Below are 22,203 nucleotides of genomic sequence, written 5' to 3'. Positions count from 1 at the left end.
AGCAGAGCTTTTGTGAATACACTTGCACTTTGATTTTTCTTTTGGGTCATTTCCTTGGGAGCTTATCTTGAGAAACAGAGGTAATAAGTAATTTATTGCTTTTGTTTTTCACTCAGCCTGGATTTGCTGCCCTTTCTGCCCACAGCAAACACCATGAGAGGAGGCCAGGGCATCTCTGGGAATGTAGACGTGAAGAGGGGATACAGGACTCTAGTTCAAAAGTCCTGAAAGAACCCTCTGGGTGTGGGGGGGGGAGGGGTAATGAGAAGGGATGGCCTCATCACAGGGAGCAGGATGGGTGCAGGTTTCCCCCCATGGTTAGTAGTGATGCCCTGCCCTGGTTCGTAGCGATGCCCTGCCCTGGTTAGTAGTGATGTCCTGCCCTGCGGTTGCTTGAGAGCCCCAACCAGCAGGCCGGGAATTGTGCAAACAGTGTGGCCCCATCACAGCTGGCCCTCAGCACACAGGGCCTTGCCTAACTTGTTTTTCTCTCACCTTGGCCAATGCTGAGGTTTTGCTGCAAGTTTTCTCACTCTTGCTCACTGTTCTGTGGGATTCCCTCCTGCCCTCCCCTGGGGCTCACTGTTTGTGTCACATTTGCCCAAAGGTCATGCCCAGCAGTGATGGAGTCCCCACTGGCAAGTAGAGCCCTTTACATCTTTGCAGGGCCTGCCTGGGACAGAAATGCCGGCGCACCCCAAGTGCACCCCAAGTCCCAAGGGCAGCTGGTGCTGAGGTGTAGCTGTGTCCTTAGCCTGGCATGCTGCCAGGGCCCTACAGAGGGCACAGCATCCCAGAAGTGCTTTTACATGGAGGGTCCTAAAGAGGGCTACCAGGTGAAGGCATTTGCAGAGCCACGGGGCAGAAGAAGGACACGGACAGGTCCCCACATCTGGCTTTCTGTTTGTCTGCTGTGGTTTCACCTGGCCCTTCCTGAGGCTTCTGAGGTGAGACCACACTGAAAGCTGAGCTGGGTCGTGTGAGGCTGCTTTGATGTCTGTCCTAGTGGGCCAGCGAATTGGGGGCTGTGTCCAGACCCTTCCCTGCCTCCAGCCTCGGCAGCTTCTCTGATTGACACACTGACCTGGCGGCAGATGGGATAGCGGGGGCAGGCTATCAGAGGGACCACCCTTGTGGACACCGGCTTGGGTCTCTGGTCTCAGCCCCTTGCAATCCTCACCCTGTTGGGTTTCAAGATGCTTCCCTCCTCCCTCCTGCCCATAATTCTTGAGCATCTACTCTGTGCCGGAGCCCAGGATCCAGAATGGCTCAGACACTGCAGGGCTGCTTTCCCTCCAAGTGATGAGTCAGGGGTCAGACTCCTCAGTGAGATGGCCGGGATGGAGGGACAGTGCACCAGGTGGGCATGGCGGTGCCTTGGAGGAAGGTCTTATGGGAGACTGCTTTATACGACGAAGGGAAATTAATGCTGGGGAAGGGAAGCCATGGTCCTGTGCGAGCAGGAATGTGGAGTGACCATCGGGTTCCTGGGTGGCAGGCAGGGCATCGAACACCCTGCTGCATCTAGCTCTGCCCTGCTTGCCACGGGTCTCCCAGCAGGGTTCAGCTGGAGGCATGGCAGGTTCAGCTTTATATCTGGAGGCACACAGCAGGACAAGGGCCGGCGAGATCCCACTGTGTCTGCTGGAGTCCGCACAGGCCTGGGGAATGGGGTGTAGAGGAGGAACAACTTTACCCTCAAGGCTCGTCTGGCTGGTTTAATAAGCAAATACACGTAAGACAGATTAGCAAGAGAAAATAACAAAATTAAATACATACAGACATACATACATATATACATACCGGAACCCTGTATACATAAGAGGTTGAGATGAGAAGGGATACCGAGGTATATAAGACATCCTGAGCCCAGCCCCATGGACTGAGAGGTCCCAGTTTGATTCCAGGTCAGGGCACATCCCCGGGTTGTAGGCTTGATCCCCAGTAGGGGGCATGCAGGAGGCAGCCAATTAATGTATCTCACGTCTATGTTTCTCTCTAAAAAAAATCAATGAAAATAGTTTTTAAAAATTTTTTGCCCTGGCCAGTTTGGCTCAGCGGTTAGAACTTTGGCCTACGGTCCAGAGAGACACGGGTTCAGTTCCCACTAAGGGCGTGTGCCTCGGTTGCAGTTTGTCCTCGGCCCTGGTTGGGTCATGTGGGTGGCAGCCACTTGATGTGCCCCTTTCACGTCGATGTCTCTCTCTCTCTCTCTCCCTCCCACTCTGAACAAAAAATGGAAAAATGTCCTCGGGTGAGGATAAAAAAAAATTTTTTTTTAAAAGACATCCTTGTTTGGCTGGTGTGGCTCAGTGGTTGGGTATCAACTCATGCACCAAGAGGTCGCCTGTTTAATTCCCAGTCAGGGCACATATCCAGATTGTAGTCCCAATCCCCAATGGGGGCATCATAGATGTTTCTCTCTCTCTCTAAAATCAATAAAGAAAGAAAGAAAAAAAAAAAGGTATCTTTAGCTAGGAGTGAGGTAATGCACCTTGAGAGCTTCAAAGGGTAATTGCGGGAGGATAAGAACACCTTGAGTAAATAGAAGTTTGCCCTGCCTTATAGATAGGTCAAAAGAAGTTATCTTTGATAAAAGCTTATGGGCAAGGCCTCTAATGCTAGTTAAGAGGGGTTGGGCCGAAGACTTTCTTGCGTCTCTGACTAAAGTTGCTTTTAGCTCAAAATAATCTGCACACCACAGAGGCATATGTTGGGGTGGATTGTTCTGGACCCCCACAGGGGCATGCCAGTGGTAGCTGAGATCAGGGTCTGGGGGTGCTTGGGAAGCTGTATGGTGTGAGAAGGCTTGGAAAGCATACTTGATGCCAGTCCTGTGCCCTGAGGCCAGGGAACCTGCAGCGAGGGAGTGGCACCCTGGGAGGAGTTCTGCCCCTGGTCTGACTTGTGCTCCTTCCCTTTCAGTTTGCATGACCAACTGCCCGACACTCATTGTCATGGTGGGCCTGCCCGCCCGAGGCAAGACCTACATCTCTAAAAAGCTGACTCGCTACCTGAACTGGATTGGCGTGCCCACGCGGGGTGAGACTTGGCTGGGCTTTCCAAGTGGGCACTGGGGCTGTGTGTGTGTGGGGGGGGGGGGGGGGGGGGGCGGAGCCGAGAGAAGGCTAGTGGCAGCAGGGCTGGGGGCGAGGTCAGGAGTTGGGGAGGTTGCTGTGGGTGAAAGCTGAGCCTTTCCTTTCCTCCAGAATTCAACGTTGGTCAGTATCGCCGGGACGTGGTCAAGACTTACAAATCTTTTGAGTTTTTCCTTCCAGACAACGAAGAGGGCCTGAAAATCCGAAAGTGAGTGTGTGTGTGTGTGTGTGTGTGTGTGTGTGTGTGTGTGTGTTTACAGAGAGGGCCCTGGAGCCTCTGGAGCCCCGTTGCTGGTAAGGACAGAGCTGCCTGAGCCCTGCCTTGCCCTGCCCAGATGGGCTGTGATAAGGCTGATCTGTTGACCTCTCAGGTGTGGTGGGGCTGGGGGTAGGATGGGCTTGGGGACGAGGGGAGAGGGTGTGTGGTTTCTTGGTGTCTGGCCCTGCCCTGGTGTTTATGAGCCCTTGGCCAGGACATTCTGTGGGAGGGGAGAACAGGGCCTCAGGGAGATGGCAGAGGCTTAACCAGGGCAGGTCAAGGTTGCCCTCCATGGGGTTAGCCTCTGGTACTGAGGAAAGCCCAAGTGGGCGCAGGGCCGGAGGCCTCAGGGATGGGACAGAGTGGGAGTGGGACCGCCTCCTGGCACCTCACCAAGCAAGCAGGGTCAGGCCCAGAACTGGGACCTTTCCTCCCCTGCCCCAGGATAAGCCCCCTCCTATACATTTGGAGGATGGTTAGCACCCGCTTGGCATGTGTGGGGTAGACCTTGGCTTAGCTTTCCAGTGCTGGGTGACTAGTTCACCCTCCTGCTGTTATTCATGAGATGGAAATTTGCATGTGATACCCACACCTATCTCCCACCCCACCTTTCTCCAGAGAAACAGCACCAGCTGGTAGTCTGAGGGGCTGTGCTCTTCTTGGCAGCTGTCAGCTGAGGGGTCAGGAAGCTTCCTTGCCCTTGATGCAGACCCAGCCATTGTGGCAGGGCACTGAGCAGCAGTTGGCCCAGCTCTGCTAACCTCCCCTATTCGAGCACAGCCCCAGGCCAGAAGCCACCTGGGTCTGGACACTAGGCGGCCGGCTTTCTCTCTCGCCACCAGGTGGCAGGAGCTCCCTCCCCACTGTAGGTCTTGGCCCTTCCCACGTCTTTGCTCAATGGGTTGGGCCAGGCTGCTGAACCAAGAAGGAAGGGGAATCTGACATTCGGGCCTCTGTGGCGGAATTTTGGGAAAAACTCTAGGCTGGACCCTCTGGTGATATCCACCCAGACAAAAGGGAAGGGAGTGATATTTGAGCTCTGACGGTGTGCTGGGTATGTGGTGCCCATTGTCACCCTCTCCCCGTTTTAGATGGAAACTGAGGCTCAGAATTCTCACACAAGATCAGTTATTTGACACACCCCATGGGTACACATGGGTTCATACATACACATACATGTGCATGTGTATGCAGTCACACCCATGTGTACATAGTCACATTATACATGTGAGTGTGCACACATGTGAACACCTAAACATAAAAATTCTCAGACTCACTCATACATGTGTAGTTAAGATCACACAGCATACAAGAACATGTACACACACACCTGCATACCTCAGATGCACACAGAAGCACAGACACGCTCACCATGTAGACATATACACTTTTAGACACGGTGTGGGGGGTCCCCAAGATCACCCCAGGTTCAGTGATTTTCCAGGATCTCAGCATGTGGCCATATTCCTGGCTCAGGTTCATTACAGCAAAATGATACAAAGTAACATCAGCAAAGGGAAGAGCCCTGTGGCTTAAAGTCCAGAGGAAACCAGGCTTCCCAGAGTCCTGTGCCCCAGACTCAGACAGCACTTAATTCCTCCAGCATGAACTTGTGACAACTCATGTGAAGTATTTTCTCAGGGAAGCTCATCACAAACAGTGTCTAGGGTTTTCCCCGGGGCTGGTTACATAGGCTCCCTGCGCCTAGCACGTAACAATTCCAAATCCCAAAAGGAAAACAGGTGTTCCGTATAAACCATATTGTTTGTATAAACTGCCTAGACACAGTGAACCACTCTTATTATTTAAGGAAAAAAATTTTTAATCAGTGTAGAGAGCTGTTTACCATAAGTCCTCAGACTTAGCCGAGGGCCAGCCTTGCAAGCAGGCCTTCTGAAGGACGGTGTTCTCAGGCGGCTATGTTGACTTTTTCACACAACACATGAAGGTGGGTGTACATACATGCATATACATCTCCTGGCACATGTGTGGGCATGTACACACTGTGTTCACCCTATATGCACACATGGATATATGCATAAATGCATACCAAACACACTCAAATGTGTGCGCATACCATATGAAGACGTGTGCACACCCCATGTGTACACACATGGTATTCACCCATGTACACCTGTGTGCACATGTTTGTACAGATACATACAAAAGTCTATACTTGTATGCATTGGTATGCACACACATACCCCATGTACACACACGTGTGTGCACTCAATCATACCTGTGCCTTTTCAGTCACTACACACAACGGCTTGGGGACACTGGGGTGTTTTCTCAGATACCAACTGGTATCCTACAATTCAATTCAATTCAATTCCATTCAGTTCTTAATACCTACCTGGAGTTAGCGTCAGTTCCCACAGGTTAAGGGCTCAGACCCACTAGCGTGCCTCCACTGTGAACCAGTCAGAAGTCCGGGGGGCTACTGACCCTCTATTCATCGGAGGTTTCCACAGCCTCCTCAGATTCAGTAATTTGCTAGAACTGCTCCCGGAGCTCAGGAACATACGTTAGTGATGTTTACCTGTTTATCATAAAGGATGCAGCTCGGTGACACCAAATGGAAGAGGTGCCCAGGCAGGGAGGGGGCGGTGTGGAGCTTCCGCGCACGCCAGGCGCATCACCTCCCAGCATCTCCACGTGTTCAACCTGGACGCTCTCCAGCCTTCATTATTTAAGAGTTTTTATAGAGCTCAAGTCGATCTGCAGCCCATCCCCCGTCCCATGTGGGGTAGGATGTGTCCCTGGCCCACTGCCTTCCTGCAGCCAAGGTCGGGTGCTGGCTGACCCTGTGTTTTCTCCCCTGAAGGCAGTGTGCCCTGGCAGCCCTCCATGACGTCCGGCAGTTCCTTAGTGAGGAGGGGGGACATGTGGCGGTGAGTGTGACATCCTGGTGACATCTGGGAATGACCTGTGGAGCCCACACATCCACTCTTTGCTCCTCAGGTCTCTGGAGGGAAAGGCAGGGTGTGTGTGGCCTGGATGCTCCTGGGGGCCAGGCCCTGGGAGAAAGTCTGTAGCCCTGTGCGGGAGGAAGCCAGAGGCTGGATGTGGGCTAGGGATGTCTCTCTGGGTTGTGGCTGCCTTTGACCCCAAAGGATTTCCCTCTGAGTGCTCACATTGTTGGCAACCTTACAGGTTAGAAGGATCATGTTACCTAAGTCTTGAGCAAATGTGGTTTCTCCTGGTGTGGGGAGAATCCTGCCGAGCATTTGCTGGCTGTTCCAGGAACCAGCCTGGGTAAGAGAATTTCACCTGTGTGCCGGCTCCTCTCCTCAGATGGAGGGGGTGGGGCAAGCAAGGCTGCGCAAAGGTCTGCAGGAAAGGGCCCGCCCCACCGCTTTGCAGTCAAACACAGACGCTGTTTTCTCCTCCCTTCTTCCCCTTGGAGGTGTGCCTTCTGTACACCCTGTCTGCCGGCTCCATCTGGATCAGTTGCCCCCTAGATCTGTGGCACAGTTGTCACCCTGGGAATTCCTTTCTCTCTCTTTCTTTTAATCCTCACCTGAGGATATTTTTTCTATTTATCATCAGATAGAGTGGGAGGGAGGGGAGAGGGAGAGAGGGAGAGAGAGAAACATCTACATGAGAGAGACACATCAACTGGTTGCCTTCTGCACTACCCGACCAGGGCTGGGGACAAACCACAACTGAGGTACGTGCCCTTGACAGGAATCGAACCCGCAACTCATTGGTCTGCAGGCCAATGTTCTAACCACTGAGCCAGACCAGCCAGGGCCCCTTCTCTCTCTTGATTTGAGTGCCCTGCTCTTGGATCTGTTATCTTCCTTTTCCTTGGTTTACTAACTTTTTTTTTTCATCCTCACCCAAGGACATTTTTGCATTTATCTTCAGATAGAGTGGGAGGGAGAGAGAGGGGAAGAGAGAGAGAGAAACATGGATGTGAGAGAGACACATCAACTGGTTGCTACCCACACACAACCCCAACAGGGGCCAGGGAGTACATGCCCTTAATGGGAACCGAACCTGGGTCTCTCTGGTCCACAGGCCGACGCTCTAACCACTGAGCCAAACCCGCCAGGGCTACCAACTTGTTTTGCTGGAGCATATCCCCCAGTAGTTTTCTGAAAAAAGTACTTGGGAAGTAAATTTTACGGGACCTTACATGTCTAGAAATTTTTTTAGTATATGTTTTTATTGATTTTTAGAGAAAGGGGAAGGGAGAGGGGGAGAGAGAGAAACATTGAAGTAAGAGAGAAACATCAATCGGCCGCCGCTCACACGCACCTTACAGGGGATTGAGCCCGAAACCCAGGCATGTGCCCTGACGAGAGTCCAACCAGTGACCCTTCAGTGCACAGGATGATGCTTAACCAGCTGAATCACACTGGCCAGGGCTAGAAATGTTTATTTTTATCCTTATAGTTGATGATTGGGTATAGAATTCTAGGTGGGAAGTACTTACTCTTCGAATTTTCACAACATTGCTCCCTTGTATTATTGCTTCTAGTGAGCCTATGGGAAAGTTTGATGTTATTTGGATTTGCTGATATTCCTAAAAGTTTCTTGGAGGGAGCTGGGGGCTTCTCGTGGCCATTCCTCTGGGGAGGCCTATGGGGTCTTCCAGGTGACATGTCCTGTGGTGAGTCTTCTGTCCTCTACCATGCCGGGTCCGGGCCCGTTTCACTGGGAAGCTCTCTCCAGCTGATCAGAGAAATTGTCATATATCATTACTTGTATAAACCTGCCACTTTCTCATAAGTGATTCTTCACTCCACTCTAATGTTCAGAGCCTCTTTTTCTAGAACTCTTGGTAGCTGCACACTAGGCTTGATCCCTAATTTTATCATTTTCTCCTTATTTTCTCCCTCTCTTTTTTTTGTCCCTACTTTCAGGGAGACTTTCTCAATAGTGTCTTACAAGTATTCTGTTGAAGTCTTCTTTTAATTTCTGTGCTCATAGTTTAATTTCTATATTTTAAATTTCTTGTTCTCTGTTTCAGTTTTTTAGAACTCTGTTCTTTTTTTTTAAGGGAAAGATAGAAACTTCGATGTGAGGGAGCAACATTGATTGGCTGCCTCCACATTCCCCACTGGGGACCAAGCCTGCAACCTGGGCATGAGCCCTGACCGGGAATTGAACCAGGACCTCTCAGTCCATGGGACAACACTCAATCCACCGAGCCACACCAGCCAGGCTGTTCTTCTTTTTCTTTTTTAAAAGAAATCCTGTACTTTTTTGTTGTTGTTGTTAATCCTCATCCAAGGATATTTTTCCATTGACCTTTAGAAAAAATGGAAGGGATGAAGGGGGAGAGAGAGAGAGAGAAAAACATCTGTGTGATAGAGACACATCGATTGGTTGCCTCCTGCACGACCTGTCTGAGATTGAACCTCAACCCAGGTACATGCCCTTGACTGGGAATCGAACCTGAGACCCTTCAGTCCACAGGCCGATGCACCAAACACTGAGCCAAACCAGTCATAGCTAGAACTCTGTTCTTAATTTGTGGTTATTAGAGTGTTCTGTATCTCTCTTTAGATAATATGTTTCTTGACATTTCCTTATTTTCCATGCTCTGTCTTCAATTTCTCAAAATTTCTTTTATTGTTTAATTTAGTCTGTTTTCAGGTTAGAGGTTTTTCTGGCGCATCCAGTGAGTCTTGGTTGGATGTCATTTTGAAAGAGTGATGCTCTAAAGCTGCTGGAAGTGTGGGTGTGCAGGCTGCCCGAGGGTCATGGGCAGGCCCCAGGTGCTCCCGGAGCAGCCCCAGGCGGGCAGAGCTGGCCGGGTGAGGTGCGGCAGGGCCTGGGCTGACCTGGGCTCTGCCGGCTTCGTTACGTGGCCAGCCAGTCCGCCCACTTTCTCCACCTCCTGAACCTTTTGTCAGAGATGCCTGTGTCCCTGTTCTTGTTTATTTATTTATTTTTTATTTTATTTTTGTTACAGATGTTTCTTTTTTTTTTACCCCATTGACACCCTCCTCCCCTTCCCCCACACCCCGTCCCCAGCTTTGTGTTCCATGCCCATTGGTCATGCGTACATGCATGTAAGTTCTGTGGTTTATCTTTTCCCTCCCCCATCACCCCTTTATTTCTATTTAAAAAATATTTTTTCTTTATTGATTTGAGAGAGAGAGAGGAAGGGAGAGGAAACATCGATGGGAAAGAACATTGATTAGCCGCCTCCTGCATGTCCCCCACTGGGGATTTGGCCCACAGCCTGGGCATGTGCCCTGAGCAGGAATCAAACCAGCGACCTCTTGGTGCGTGGGTCGATGCTCAACCACTGAGCCCCACTGGCCGGGCTGTGTCCCTGTTCCTTGCCACCCCAACTCTGCACAGCAGGTGGGCTGTGGTCAGGGAAGGCTTGTTTGGTTTTCTCCATTTCCCGGAGTCGGTCACCATGAGTCTGTCTTACAGAGCTTTGTCGACCTCTCCCCTGTCCTTTCCTCTCCTGTTCTCTTTGTTCTTCTGTTCCCATTTCCCGGGGCTCCCAGCATAGAGTGGAGATAGTTCAGTTCTCCAGGTTTAACTGGTTTTACGGGAAGTCCTATTGGTCAAACATGAACTAAGTGCCTGCTGTATGCAGAGCAATGCTGAGTGCGTTCCTCCGTGCCGAGGGTTTGCAGCCCTGTGGGAGCAAAGCACCCCAGTCCTTTCAGAAGGGGAGGACGAGCTCAGCCCTCAGGTCTGAAGAAGACTGGCCAGGTGGGTGGCCCAGGCACCTGCTGGTCCCAGTGAGAAATCCAATCCCTGTACTGCAGCTGTGGGTGGCCGCCTACCTTCTCCAGGGCCAGAGGCTGAGTTAACCCCAGTTTGATCCTAGGTTTTTGATGCAACAAATACTACCAGAGAGCGGAGAGCGACCATCTTTAATTTTGGGGAACAGAACGGTTACAAGGTGAGACCTTATCGCTTGAGTCCTTGGTTGGGCCATGGCAGGTTTGGGCCCTCCACGGCCCTTCAGCCCTTTTCATGGCCTTCTGATGGGACAGGGCATTGACAGTTGGCCCCCGAGTGGATTTGGGATGCGAGGGGCTGCCTTTCTCTCTCCAGCTGCAGTCTTCTTTCCTGGGAGGCCGGGGTCCTGGTGGGAGAGTTCTGGATAAGACAGCACCTGCTTTGGCTCCATGCTTCTAGACCCTGCCCCCAACCCCAGAGGAAGGGCCTGGTGGGGTAGAGAGCTCCGTGGACCCAGGCCCAGGGCCCTAAATGTGTCTGTGGTCCCTTCCCTCCTGCCCACCCTGGTCCTTGCTACAGACCTTTTTCGTTGAGTCCATCTGTGTGGATCCTGAGGTCATAGCTGCTAACATCGTGGTGAGTGGTGCATCTGACCTTGTTGGGACAGTAACATAACCAAGGTGGCATGTGACAGGTCCCTCTCCAGGTTTGGGCTTATGCCCGGGCCAGCCTTAATTTGGTCTTTCTGAACCTTGGGACGATGGGTGGGAGACAGGAGAATGCTGGTCAGGGGAGCCTGGACTCCCAGCCACCATCCAGGGCTACTTACGTTGGGGGGCTTTGTGGCAGGTGGGCATTTATTCTGCTCTCTTCTCTTCCCTTCCCCCTCATAATCCCCTGGTCAATGGGAGAGAAGCTATAGCCCCTGGGTAGGAGGTTGGAGGGGTGATATTTACATTTTGAGAAAGAGACTTGACTTCTCTCCCCTACCTTCTCTTTATCCCAGGAATGAACATCTGGGTTTGGGAGATGGTTCAGGTGGGGTCTTCTAGGCCCCTTGCCCCTCTGGCCTCCCTTACCCCATGTCCCACAAAGATGAGGGGCTCCAAACTCAAGATGCCCACCCAGTAATACTCTCTTAGCACCAGTGTGAGAACTTGGACCAGGGAGCCACTGGGCTCTTCCTAATAGGACCAGCCCCCCAGGGTTGGCCTCTAGCCTTGTGCCCCAGCCTTGGCCTGGCCTCCAGTCCCCCCCACCCCCCCGAGTCTCCTTGGTCTCCAGCCCTGATGTGTCCTTGCTCTGTGCCTGGCTCCTGCAGCAAGTGAAACTGGGCAGCCCTGACTATGTCAACCGTGATAGTGACGAGGCCACGGAGGATTTCATGAGGCGCATCGAGTGCTATGAAAATTCGTACGAGTCTCTGGATGAGGACCTGGACAGGTGAGTGAGGAGAGCACTGTGACCTGCAGCTGTGAAGGGCCTGCAGCCTGGGGCCCAGTCAGCTGCCTCTTGGGGGCTCCCCATGTTTTTAATAGATTTTTTAGAGAGGGAGAAAGGGAGAGAGAGAGGTGAGAGAGACACATTGTTTGGTTGTCTCCCGTACGTGCCCTGACCAGGAGTTGAACCTGCAACCTTCCAGTGCATGGGATGATGCTCCCACCAACTGAGCCCCATTGGCTGGGCGACATGCTCTTCTGTAAATGCACAGTCCGGGCCCTGGCCAGTAGCTCAGTTGGTTAGAATGTTGTCCTGATTTGCCAAGGTTGCGGGTTCAATCCTGGTCAGGGCACAAACAAGAATCAACCAATGAATGCATAAATAAGTGAAACAACAAATTGATGTTTCTTTCTCTGTCTCCCTCCCTCTCTCTAAAATCAATCAATAAAAATCAAAATGAAATAAAAGAAATGCACAATCTGCCTTTTGAAAAGGGGGAGTGGTAGCCCGACTGCCTAGGAACAGCCGGCCATGGCCCGCATGGGAGCTCCCCTGCCTCCCTGGAGAGGGGGGTCCAACAGGAGCGAGGGGTGGGGGAGGGGTTTCAGGCCCATAACAGGCGTTCAGCTGGGGCTCTTACAGCAGCAGCAGCTAACTCTCCAAGGGTCAGGTCGTCAACACTTTAGGCTTCGGGGCTTGCAGTCCCTCTGCCCTGGGAGTGCCGTGTACATAAATGGACGTGACTGTGGTTACCCAGATGCTCTGGCAGCTCCACTGGACTCCTGCCTTACATGAGTGGGGCGGTGGTTAAGTGAAGAGCGGTAGAACCCCTTGGCAAAGTGGTATCCGGTCGTTATAAACCATACCGAAGAGACGTGGGAAAGGGCGTGGTATGCAGCATTGAGTGAAAGGCTGGGGTATGAATCTGGGCGCGGGTTATTTATAATTACGAGACTATGCAGTGCATACAAACCAAGGAGAAGCAGCGGCTGGTGGAGGGCTGGTCTCTGGGGCTTGGACTTTGGGACTGGCTGTGGGTCCAGCCAGCCAAGCTGGTTGGAACTCAGGGCACTTGCTGCCTGGTTCCGTGTGTCCCCTGGTATCCCCTGCACAGCATTTCTCATGCTTCCGTGATGTGACCATAGTAGAGGGGCTTGTTTGGAGCAGCTCCTGTTGGACTGTCAGTAAATGTCGCTGCTATTTTTACTGGTGGTGTCTGCATAACACCCCTAAACCAGGTCCCAGGGTACAGACAGTAGGAACACTCTGGGGGCTCTGGGCTGAACCGAGCACAGTGGCTGAGAAACCCCACCTTTTCCTCCTGCTGCTCACCCCCTTTGCAAACGTCAACAGCTGAGCATGCTGTCCATGCTGCAAAGTCGCACAGGTCCAAAGCCGGGCAAGTGGCCGAGCGGGTGTATCGGCGCTGCCAGCAGCACCATCCTCCTGTGCTCGTCCCACCACCTGGCACCTGCTGTGGGGCGTGGCAGCCACTGTGCACGTAGATGGCCTGGGCGGGGCCTCAGGAGGGACATGCACCAGGGGAAGGAGAGGCCAGGTCCATGGATGGCTGACCAGGTCGGCAAGAGCATTTGCTCCCTGATCAATCCTGGAAAAAAACGGTCTCTGGTTCACCTTACAGACAGTGAGTGTGCATTGAGGACTCAGGGGTAGGCAGGAGGGGTCTGGGGGACACAGAGCAGTGGCGAGCGTCACAGCGTGGCATGACTCACCCCTCACCTTGGATGTCATCTTTCGGGAGCATGAGTGTTGAGTACCTCCCTCAGGGTTTGTCTGTGTGTCACGCGTGTCTGGTTGCTCCCATGTCACCCCTATCATGTGCACACCAGCTGATGGTCCCGTGTGGTGGTGTCAGGCCTCGCGGTCGGGGAGGCAAGGGTCTGCAGCCAGTTCCTGTGGCTGGCAGGATGTGCCTCAAGGGCCCTGGTCACACTCACAGCCTCTCTCTACCTTTTCCCTGAAAGGGATCTGTCCTATATCAAGATCATGGATGTGGGGCAGAGCTACGTGGTGAACCGCGTGGCTGACCACATCCAGAGCCGCATCGTGTATTACCTCATGAACATCCACGTCACCCCCCGCTCCATCTACCTCTGCCGGCACGGGGAGAGCGAGTTCAACCTCAAGGGCCGGATTGGTGGGGACTCAGGACTGTCCCCCCGGGGCAGGGAGGTCAGTGTGGGTGTGTCTGTGCGTTGGTAGCTCTGGGTGGCTGTGTGTGTGTGTGTGCGCGCGTGTGCGTGTGTGCCAGGGCTGGGCTCCAGCTCTCATAGCTAACATGTAATCATCAAAATGGATGACCTTCATGCAGTCTAGAATGTTCCCATCATGTAGGGAAGGTCACCCAGTACCAAGCAGATGCCTGGATCTCTGGCTTCCATGTGAACTGTCACCTTGGAGAGACATGACATTCTGGGAGTGACCTGAGTCCCTGTGGTGCAGCTGATGGCTGTGCCATAGTCTAGGGGAGTTTTTGAGACCCTAGTAGGGAAGTCATACAGCCATAGGCACATGTCGGGGCTCGGGGCAGTGGTAGGGGAACCTTATGAACCACAGCTGGAACTACACTCCGTCTGTGAAGAATGCACAAGAAGAGCACTGTGGGTGTGTGGATGTTCTGAGTCCATGTGTTCTCTGTGGGGTCTGAGTTCGCTTGTGATGTGCTGCAGTTTGCCAAGAGTCTGGCCAAATTCATCAGTGATCAGAACATCAAGGACCTGAAGGTCTGGACAAGCCAGATGAAGAGGACAATCCAGACGGCTGAGGCGCTGGGTGTACCTTACGAGCAGTGGAAGGTCCTCAACGAGATCGATGCGGTAATCACCGTCTCTTCCTCCCGAGCCCAGCCTCTGGGCACAGCCGTGCTCAGTCGGGGTGACAGTGTTGAGGGCCAGGGAAAGCTTGCTCCCTAACTTTTCTTTGTTGTTTAGTGTTTTGATTTCTCCCTCTCTCCCTGTCTTTCTACCCGTTTTACCTTTCTTTTGCATTTAACTATCTAGAGCAGCCAGAATTTATTCTGACACAAGCCTTAAATATGATCTTTCCCAAGGATATTTTTTCATTTATTTTCAGATAGAGTGGGAGAGGAGAAGGAGGAGAGAAAAAGAAACATCTACATGAGAGAGACACATTGACTGTTTGCCACCCGCGTGACCCCAATCTGGGCTTGAGACAAACCGCAACCTCGGTATGTGCCCTTGGCTGGAATCGAACCCAGGACTCTGGTCTGTGGGCCAATTCTCTTAACCGCTGAGCCAAATTGGCCAGGGCTAAAACTCTTTTTTTTATTTTTCAAGGACATTTTTCCATTTTTTGTTCAGATAGAGTAGGAGGGAGAAAGAGGGAGAGAGAGAGAAACATCAACGTGAAAGATACACATCGAGTGGCTGCCACCCACACAACCCAACCAGGGACGGGGACAAACTGCAACCATGGTACATGTCCTTAGCGAGAACCGAACCCGGATCTCTGTGGACCACAGGCTGATGCTCTAACTGCTGAGCCAAACTGGCCAGGGCTAAAACTCTTTTTAAAAAAAATAAAATGTTTTTATTGATTTTTCAGAGAGAGAAGGGAGAGAGAAATATGGATGTGAGAAACATCAATTGGCTGCCTCCTGCATGCCCCCTGCTGGGGATCAAGCCCACAACCTGGACATGTGCCCTAGCTGGGAGTCGAACCAGGACCCCTTAGTCCAAGGGACAATGCTCAATCTACAGCCACACCAGTTGGGCACAGAACCATTATTTTTTTCTTTATTGATTTTAGACGGAGAGGAAGGGAGAGGGAGAGAGAGAGATAAGAACATCAATGAGAAAGAACATCAATTGGCCGCCTCCTGCATGCCCCCCACTGGGGATTTGGCCCACAACCTGGGCATGTGTCCTGACTGGGAATCGAACCAGCGATCTCTTGGTGCATGGGACGACACTCAACCACTGAGCCACACCAGCCAGGCCAGAACCACTTTTGATGCTCACATTTTTACCAAGTTTCTGGTGTTGCCAACAATCCTTGGAATTCTTTAGCCTTCAGCTACCCCATCCCAATCCCTGCCTCTGTCGTCACATGGACTCCTTCCCTGTGTGTGTCTCCGTCATCACATGGCCTTCTTGAAAGATCACCAGTCTTTGGATTGGGACTCACTCTGATGACCTCAACTACTTGATTCTATCTGCAAAGACCCTATTTCCAAATAAGGTCACATTCAGAGCTCTCAAGGTTTAAGGATCCAAAATAGCTTTTTGGGATGGACACATTCAACTCACAGCAGGTAGTTTGTGTCTTTGTAGAAATTTTCCTATTTCATATAAATTAATAGCCCCATGTAATCCTTTTTATTTCTATAAGTTTGGTAATAATGCCCCTCTTTTATTTCTAACTTTTATAATTTGAGCCTTTTTTTTGTCTGCTGGGTCCAAGTTTCAGACCAGGAGGGCCGCTTGGCCCAGGAACCCGGTACCCTCTGCCTGCTGCCCCACCCCCACAGGGCTGACCCCCCTGGCATGGGAGGTGTGACAACTGAGGTGTCTCCCTAGGGCGTCTGTGAGGAAATGACCTACGAGGAAATCCAGGATCATTATCCACTGGAGTTTGCCCTGCGGGACCAGGACAAGTACCGGTACCGGTACCCCAAGGGAGAGGTAGGTGGGATTTGGGAGCTTGGTCTCAGGCACCCGCTGCCTGCCTGGAAGGACTGCGGCTCTGTGGGGCTCTTCGGGGACAGCAGGAGGCCTGGCCAGGCTGTGTGTGTCATCTCTGCCCCTTCCGGCTGTGTGGCCCGGGCTGCGGTCCCCTCCTTGGGTGGTGGAAGGACAGTGCTGCACAGGACTCCCCACCCTGAGGCCCATTGGATCCCTGATCCCCGCTGCCCCTCACTTTGCCTTCCCCATTCTCGGGGGTGTCCCAGGGTGATCCTACTCCCTGCAGCTTCAGACATCACCCCCAGCCCCGAATCTGGACCTAAGGAGACCTTCCCAAAGGAGGTGTGGCCACCACAAGCCACCTGCGCTTGTCACATCCCCTCAGAATGGCTCCTGCCTCAGCCTAGGCCCCAGGTCAGAAACGGGGTCACTTTGACTCTGGTGTCTCCCACTTCCAAGGGGTGACCTGGGACAGGCCAAATAAAAATACCTCCCACAGATGCATGTGCGCCCACGCACAGAAGCCCCGACCCTGGATGCCAGGCTACAGGCCTGTGCTGTCCTGTCTTCAGGAACAGGCCGCTCTGGGCAGCATTACTTACCCCCACCATGCCGTGAGGCAGAGCTGAGATGTGGCACCAGCCCTGCTGGCAGTGCAAAGCTCACCCTTGAGAATCCAGGGGCTGGGCCAGCTAGCAGGGTTCACAGCTACCAAGAAGCAGTTAGGGCTTCCCCCAACTACTACTGGAGGTGCTCCCAGGTCAAAGTGGGGGGGCCTTTTGTGAAGGACCACTCACTGTGTGCAAAGAAGGATGCCCCACCCCATCCCCCGCCAGGACCCAGCCTCCTGGTGAAATCACCAAACCTACTGGGCACAGGGTTGGCTAAGGGCCCCCAAGGCTCCTCCCAGTGGGCAGGCCGACGGAGGGTTCCTGGGACCTCACCTGTTCTGATAGGCCACACTCTGGAAGTTTGGCGGGTCTTTGCTCCCTCTGCCCCATGGCTCCTTCTGTGCACCCCCGTCTGCTGTGAGCTAGAAGGGAGCCTTGTCTTTTCCACGTCACCAGTACCAGCATGAGAATTCCAGCAGCTGAGGGTTCGTCAAAGGGTCCTGTGGATGGACACAGCAGTGACCCCTTGGGATGGCAGCCTGAGGCCCAGCCTCGCCCTCTCTTCCTACTGGGACCTGGCCCTGGGCTGGGGGAGGTGATCTCTTTCCCAGACTGCCAATCCTCACTGGCGTCCCAGCTTCCCTGTCAAGGTGACATGTCACTGTCACAGCCCTGGGGTGGGCAGGCCAGCACTGAGCTGCCCACCCCCGTGCCCTCAGGAGTTAGGCTGGAGGAGACCTAGCCACAGCCTCCAGCATACTGATGGGGTGCCCACTGCCCAGGTGGCTCATCCCTACTCCCGGAGCTGGGCCTGAGTGACCCTTCCTGCTTGCCCTTGCAGTCCTACGAGGACCTGGTCCAGCGGCTCGAGCCTGTCATCATGGAGCTGGAAAGGCAAGAGAATGTGCTGGTCATCTGCCACCAGGCAGTGATGCGCTGCCTCCTGGCCTACTTCCTGGACAAGGCGGCAGGTGCGGCCCGCCCCCGGGGGTAGGGTGTGTGTGTGAGAGAGCGGGACTGTGCCCCGGGCATCCCCAGTGTGCCAGCCCCCCCGTCTGTATCCACAGAACAACTGCCCTACCTCAAGTGTCCGCTGCACACGGTGCTGAAGCTGACCCCCGTGGCCTACGGTAAGGAAGCTCCCTGCACTCTGACCTGGCGGCCGGGCTCTGGCTGTCTACAGGCTCCGGGACTTTCTGCAGATCCCTAGAAACTTCCATTAGGGGCTCCCCCTCCTTCCTCTACCCCTACCTGTCCCAGGTTGCTTTTAAATGTTTTTGTTTCCCGGAAGCCTCCGCAGTGACCCTCCTTAATCATCACCCGCCCGCATGAAGGGCTTTTTCACGGGTTTTCCCAAAACCCCCACGAAGCCCCCTGGCCTCCAGGACCAGGACCTTAAAATATTCTGGGTGCAGTATGGTTTGAGTCCCGCCTCTGCCTTGGGCTGTGCCAGCAGCCCGGTCCTCAGTGTGCCCTGCTTGGTGTCTGGGCTGCTCCCTGAGGCTGTGCCGGGCAATGGTATTCGATAAGCAGGGGCCTGACAAGGTGCCTGTCCTTCCTCGGGCCCAGAGCCGCCCAGGGAGGGAGGACTGGGGTGAGGCGGAGACGCCTGCTCTGTTCGCATCCCCCCCCCCTCCTGAGGGAAGGTTCCCCGCCTGTGGCTCCAGCTGCCTTTCTGGTGGGAATGGTTCTGCGGCTTCCTTTGGCAGGCTGTAAAGTGGAGTCCATATTCCTGAACGTGGTGGCTGTGAACACGCACCGGGAGAGGCCTCAGGTACAACAGCGGGTTCCTGGAGCTGTCTGGGCTCAGGATCTTCTGGGCCAGGCCCAGCGGGGGCTCCTGCCAGGGGGAGGCGGCTCTCCTGTCTGCAGGGGGGGCCGTGCCCCAGGGCTGGGGAAGTCCCTGGAGCTGGGCCACCTGAGCCGGGTGTGGCTGGCGCCCCAGCAGCCCACGGTAGAGGTCGGAGCCAAGGAGGTGGTCCCAGCTGGGGAAGAGGCTGGAGGCCTACAAGGGGGCAGGTGAGGAGTCTTCCATTCTTGCCTAGCAACTGAGGCCTCACGGGCACCTTTTGGAAACTCAAGCACCTTTAAAAATTAAAATGGTGTGTTGTGTTGGGGAAAAGGGCATGCAGATGCCGAGGGGCTCTCGGCACCGGGCAGACATTTTTCCTGCAGAAGCGCACTCGCCACCCTGTGTTCCCAGTGCCTTGTTTAAGACAGAAGCTCCTTGAAGTGTTTCCCACACTGCTTCTCTGCCCACATGGGGTCCTGGCACACTGGCTTCCTCTCCCGCTGAGACCAAGGGCAGACCGCCCCTTCCAAACCCTAGTCCCAGAGTCTCCAGCAGCATGAAGTCTCCCGGAGCCTGCTGCCACCCTCGATGGGCATTCTGGGCTCTGGGCAGCCTCTTGGCCTTGAGCCCCTCAGGCAGACATGTGCGGGTGTGTCTTCCCAAAGCTACTGCACCTCACCAGGACCTGTAACCGTGCAGGCCTCGTCCCCATTTGCCCTGAGGTCTGGTCCAAACCCCGTCTGGCAGCCACAGGTCACAAGGGAAGTCATTCTAACAAGCATCCTTTGTGCTGAGGCCTGACTTCAAGGAGCAAGGGGCAAGCGGGGATCCCGGACATCCTCAGCCCCCACTTTTGTTCCTGGGCTTGTCCACCAGCCATGCAGTCAGAGGCTCTCAAGCCCTCGCTCTTGGGGAAGGCTGGGGTCTGGAGTCCTGCAGCAGGGCTCCTCAGGGCAAGAATGTGAGCCCAGACGCCCACAGCAGTGTGGAAAGCAGGCAGTGGGCAGCGGGCATCCGTCTGTTCTTGCTCCGGAGTGAATGTCCTGTGTTTTTATTTTTGTGCAGAATGTAGACATCTCGAGGCCTCCAGAGGAAGCCCTTGTCACGGTCCCTGCTCACCAGTGACCCTGTCTCATCCACTGTGATCCCCGGGCAGATGTTGATCTCTGCAGTAAAGGTCATTCCAGGCATCCGGTCCACGTGACAGTCACCGTGTAAGAGCACTTTCAAAGCCATGTGTGGTTGGTGGTGCCCAGAACCCTGCCCCAGTCCACCTGTTTCCTGTTGACAGTGATGGGGTTGTTTGCATCTGGTGCCTAACCTGCAGCTAAAAATGATTCAGCCAGACTGTGCCTGCGCCGGGTTGGTGAGAGTTTTCCCAGCACCTGGCCCTTCTTGGTGGCTTTCATGTGTTTTTTTCTCACTTTTGGATTGGCTTCGTGAAGTGTGAAACCCAGAAATGGGATGTTCCCCCCATGGCCAAGCTGCCTGGGGTGTGTCTGGGGACCCCTGCAGGGGCCCTGCTGGCCCATCTGTGGCAATTCCTGAGCCAGAGGCACAAGAGGCAAGATTTCCTGGGCTCCTGCGCTCTGCTGCCCAGGTGAGAGCCCTCTTCCTCCTGCCCTGCGAGGGACAAGGGCTTCAGCCACCACGGACACCTGGGCCAGCCAGGCTCTTGTCTGGGCCGCTCAGGGAAGCAGCCGGCTCACAGCACAGCGGGAGGCGCAGAAACATGCAGGGAGCCCAGCATCTGTGGTCGCCCCTGCCAGGCACGCACACTGGAGTACTCTGGGAGCCGCTGGCCAAGGCTGCCCCTTCTGGCTGCTCTCACGGCGCAACCAGGGCAGGATGGCTGTTGTGTGCGTCACCCTTCCCGCGCACCTGCCGTCCCATCTCCCCCACCCACCCGTCCTGTGCACTGGGGCAGGGACGTGTGTGTGCTGTGAATGGTTTGGAGAGGCCTGGGGTCCTGTGAAGCCTGCCCTGGCATTGGTTCACCTCCATCTGCGGGACAGCCTGGCGGAGGCCGGAACCTGGAGGCAGCCTGTCCAGGGAGGATTTCCCCCGACACATCATGTGTTTGATTCAGTGCACAGGAGCCTGTTGAAAATGACCTCGGGGAGTCTGCCATCTGCCATGCCCCTGAGTTCTTTTGGGCCCAGAGGGGCAGGCCTGGCATCAGGTTTCGGCTTCATTTTATAGCAGGGCAGACTAGCCAGCAGTGGGGGCTGGGTGAGAAGGTGTCTGGATCTGTAGTTGGATGCCTGCCGTGCATGGTGGGCCTGCCGGAGCCGGGCCCCAGGATCTCAAGACCTGCAGCCCTTCCTAGGCGGCACCTGGCAGGACAGCCCACCTTCCCAGCCCCTCGGGCTTCGCCTGCAGTGCCGCCTGCCCTGGGAGGAGTCTGCCCCGGCCCTGCCGGCGGTCTCACTCGTACGTGCTGCAGCGGCTGTGGACAGACACGGTGCAGAGATGCCCAGGCGAGGCCGGGCAGGAGCCTCCTGGACATTTCTCCTGTCGGAGCCCCAGGGCCAGAGGACCATGCCACAGCCTTTGGGATGGGGGACTTCAGCCTTTGTTTCTGTGTCCACTGGAGTTTTGGTGACTTTTGGTCACATGGACATACTCACTTGCTAGCCATAGTGGGTCCCTTTGGTTAGTGCACATACATCTGGATGTCACCACCTCTCTGGGACCTCAGGCTGGCTGAGGTGAGGCCAGTAAGGCCTTTTTGCCCTGTGTCCAGAGGACGGTCAGGAGCTGTTGAACCTGGTGTGTCCCGAGGTCTGGGCTAGGGCAGAAGGAAGTCTGGGGTCACAGGATGGGCTTGGGCAGCCCTCCCACCTCTGCCCCACTGGTCTCTGCGCGGGCACCACCGGTTGCTGCCAGGTTTGAGCCATGACAGCACAATGCATGTGTCGTGTCGCAGGTGTTCTGCTCGCCCTGCAGTGGGTGGTGTGGGATCTCAGCCGCACATCACGCTGTGTCCAGCACTCTTTGCAATAAATACTTTTCTAAAATCCTAATGTAAGGTTGTATTTTGTGGCCAGCTCTGCAGACCCCCATGTTGTGGTCTCTCCGCCCCCCCACCCCGGGCCTACCCCTCTCTGGAAAGAAAACTGTCTTTCCCTGGAGTGAGCCCTGGGCCCTCGCTCCTGAGCAGGAGGCAGTGTGGGAGGACCGAGGGTGAAACACCATTAAGCAGAGGGTTCTACGTCCCTGGAAATGTGGGTCCCAAATGTTGGCATCCTTGGGGAGGAGAACCGGGGTCTGTGTCAAGGATGGAGGGCGGCACGGCGCTATGGAGGGGGCGTGTTGGCTAGTTTGTCACCTCCCTCTGGGCTGGCAAAGATGGCGACGGGCAGGGTTTTCCCTTTGCCATGCCTCAGAATTTCACTTGATTTTCTACACCTCCTGCCCCGGGGCGGGGCTGTTAGGAGGGCAGGTAGCAGGGGTCTTCGGTGGACATGATGGGGCTGGGCATGGCCAGGTGCCCACCTGCGCCTCCCCCAGTGTGTCAGCGCAGGGGTGGCTGTGGCTGGGCTGCCACAGAGGGTGGGTGGTTCGGGGTTGCCAACAGACATGGCTCTGCCTTACCCAGCTGTGTCACGGTGGGTGACAGATCTGGAGGCTCTGGGCTGTTCACTGTGACCTGGTGGGCGATGTTGGGGGGCAG

The 22,203-nt window shown here is 54.5% G+C and overlaps 1 protein-coding gene across 5 annotated transcripts in view; it reads left to right on the top strand.

Annotated features, from left to right (window-relative positions):
• Window positions 1–21,555, top strand: part of PFKFB4 (6-phosphofructo-2-kinase/fructose-2,6-biphosphatase 4) — a 28,390-nt gene extending 6,835 nt beyond the window's left edge. For 3 of the 5 annotated variants that reach the window (XM_036266228.1, XM_036266230.1, XM_036266227.1), the window contains exons 2-14: window positions 2,926–3,042; window positions 3,210–3,306; window positions 6,185–6,251; window positions 10,166–10,240; window positions 10,600–10,656; window positions 11,342–11,463; window positions 13,446–13,653; window positions 14,151–14,297; window positions 16,020–16,124; window positions 17,577–17,706; window positions 17,803–17,865; window positions 18,445–18,509; window positions 19,593–21,555. In XM_036266228.1, coding sequence (XP_036122121.1) covers window positions 2,926–3,042; window positions 3,210–3,306; window positions 6,185–6,251; window positions 10,166–10,240; window positions 10,600–10,656; window positions 11,342–11,463; window positions 13,446–13,653; window positions 14,151–14,297; window positions 16,020–16,124; window positions 17,577–17,706; window positions 17,803–17,865; window positions 18,445–18,509; window positions 19,593–19,652 — 1,313 coding nt within the window. In that variant the 3' untranslated portion in view covers window positions 19,653–21,555. Of the gene's footprint in view, window positions 1–2,925; window positions 3,043–3,209; window positions 3,307–6,184; window positions 6,252–7,958; window positions 7,979–9,947; window positions 10,048–10,165; window positions 10,241–10,599; window positions 10,657–11,341; window positions 11,464–13,445; window positions 13,654–14,150; window positions 14,298–16,019; window positions 16,125–17,576; window positions 17,707–17,802; window positions 17,866–18,444; window positions 18,510–19,592 lie in introns of those variants that run through there. The other 2 variants (XM_036266232.1, XM_036266231.1) reach the window with 2 other exon arrangements.
• Window positions 21,556–22,203: the final 648 nt, after the last annotated feature.

Source organism: Molossus molossus, unplaced genomic scaffold, assembly GCF_014108415.1.
Source record: "Molossus molossus isolate mMolMol1 unplaced genomic scaffold, mMolMol1.p scaffold_m16_p_18, whole genome shotgun sequence".
Taxonomy (NCBI): Eukaryota; Metazoa; Chordata; class Mammalia; order Chiroptera; family Molossidae; genus Molossus; species Molossus molossus.
This window is presented reverse-complemented; position numbering and strand designations above follow the sequence as displayed.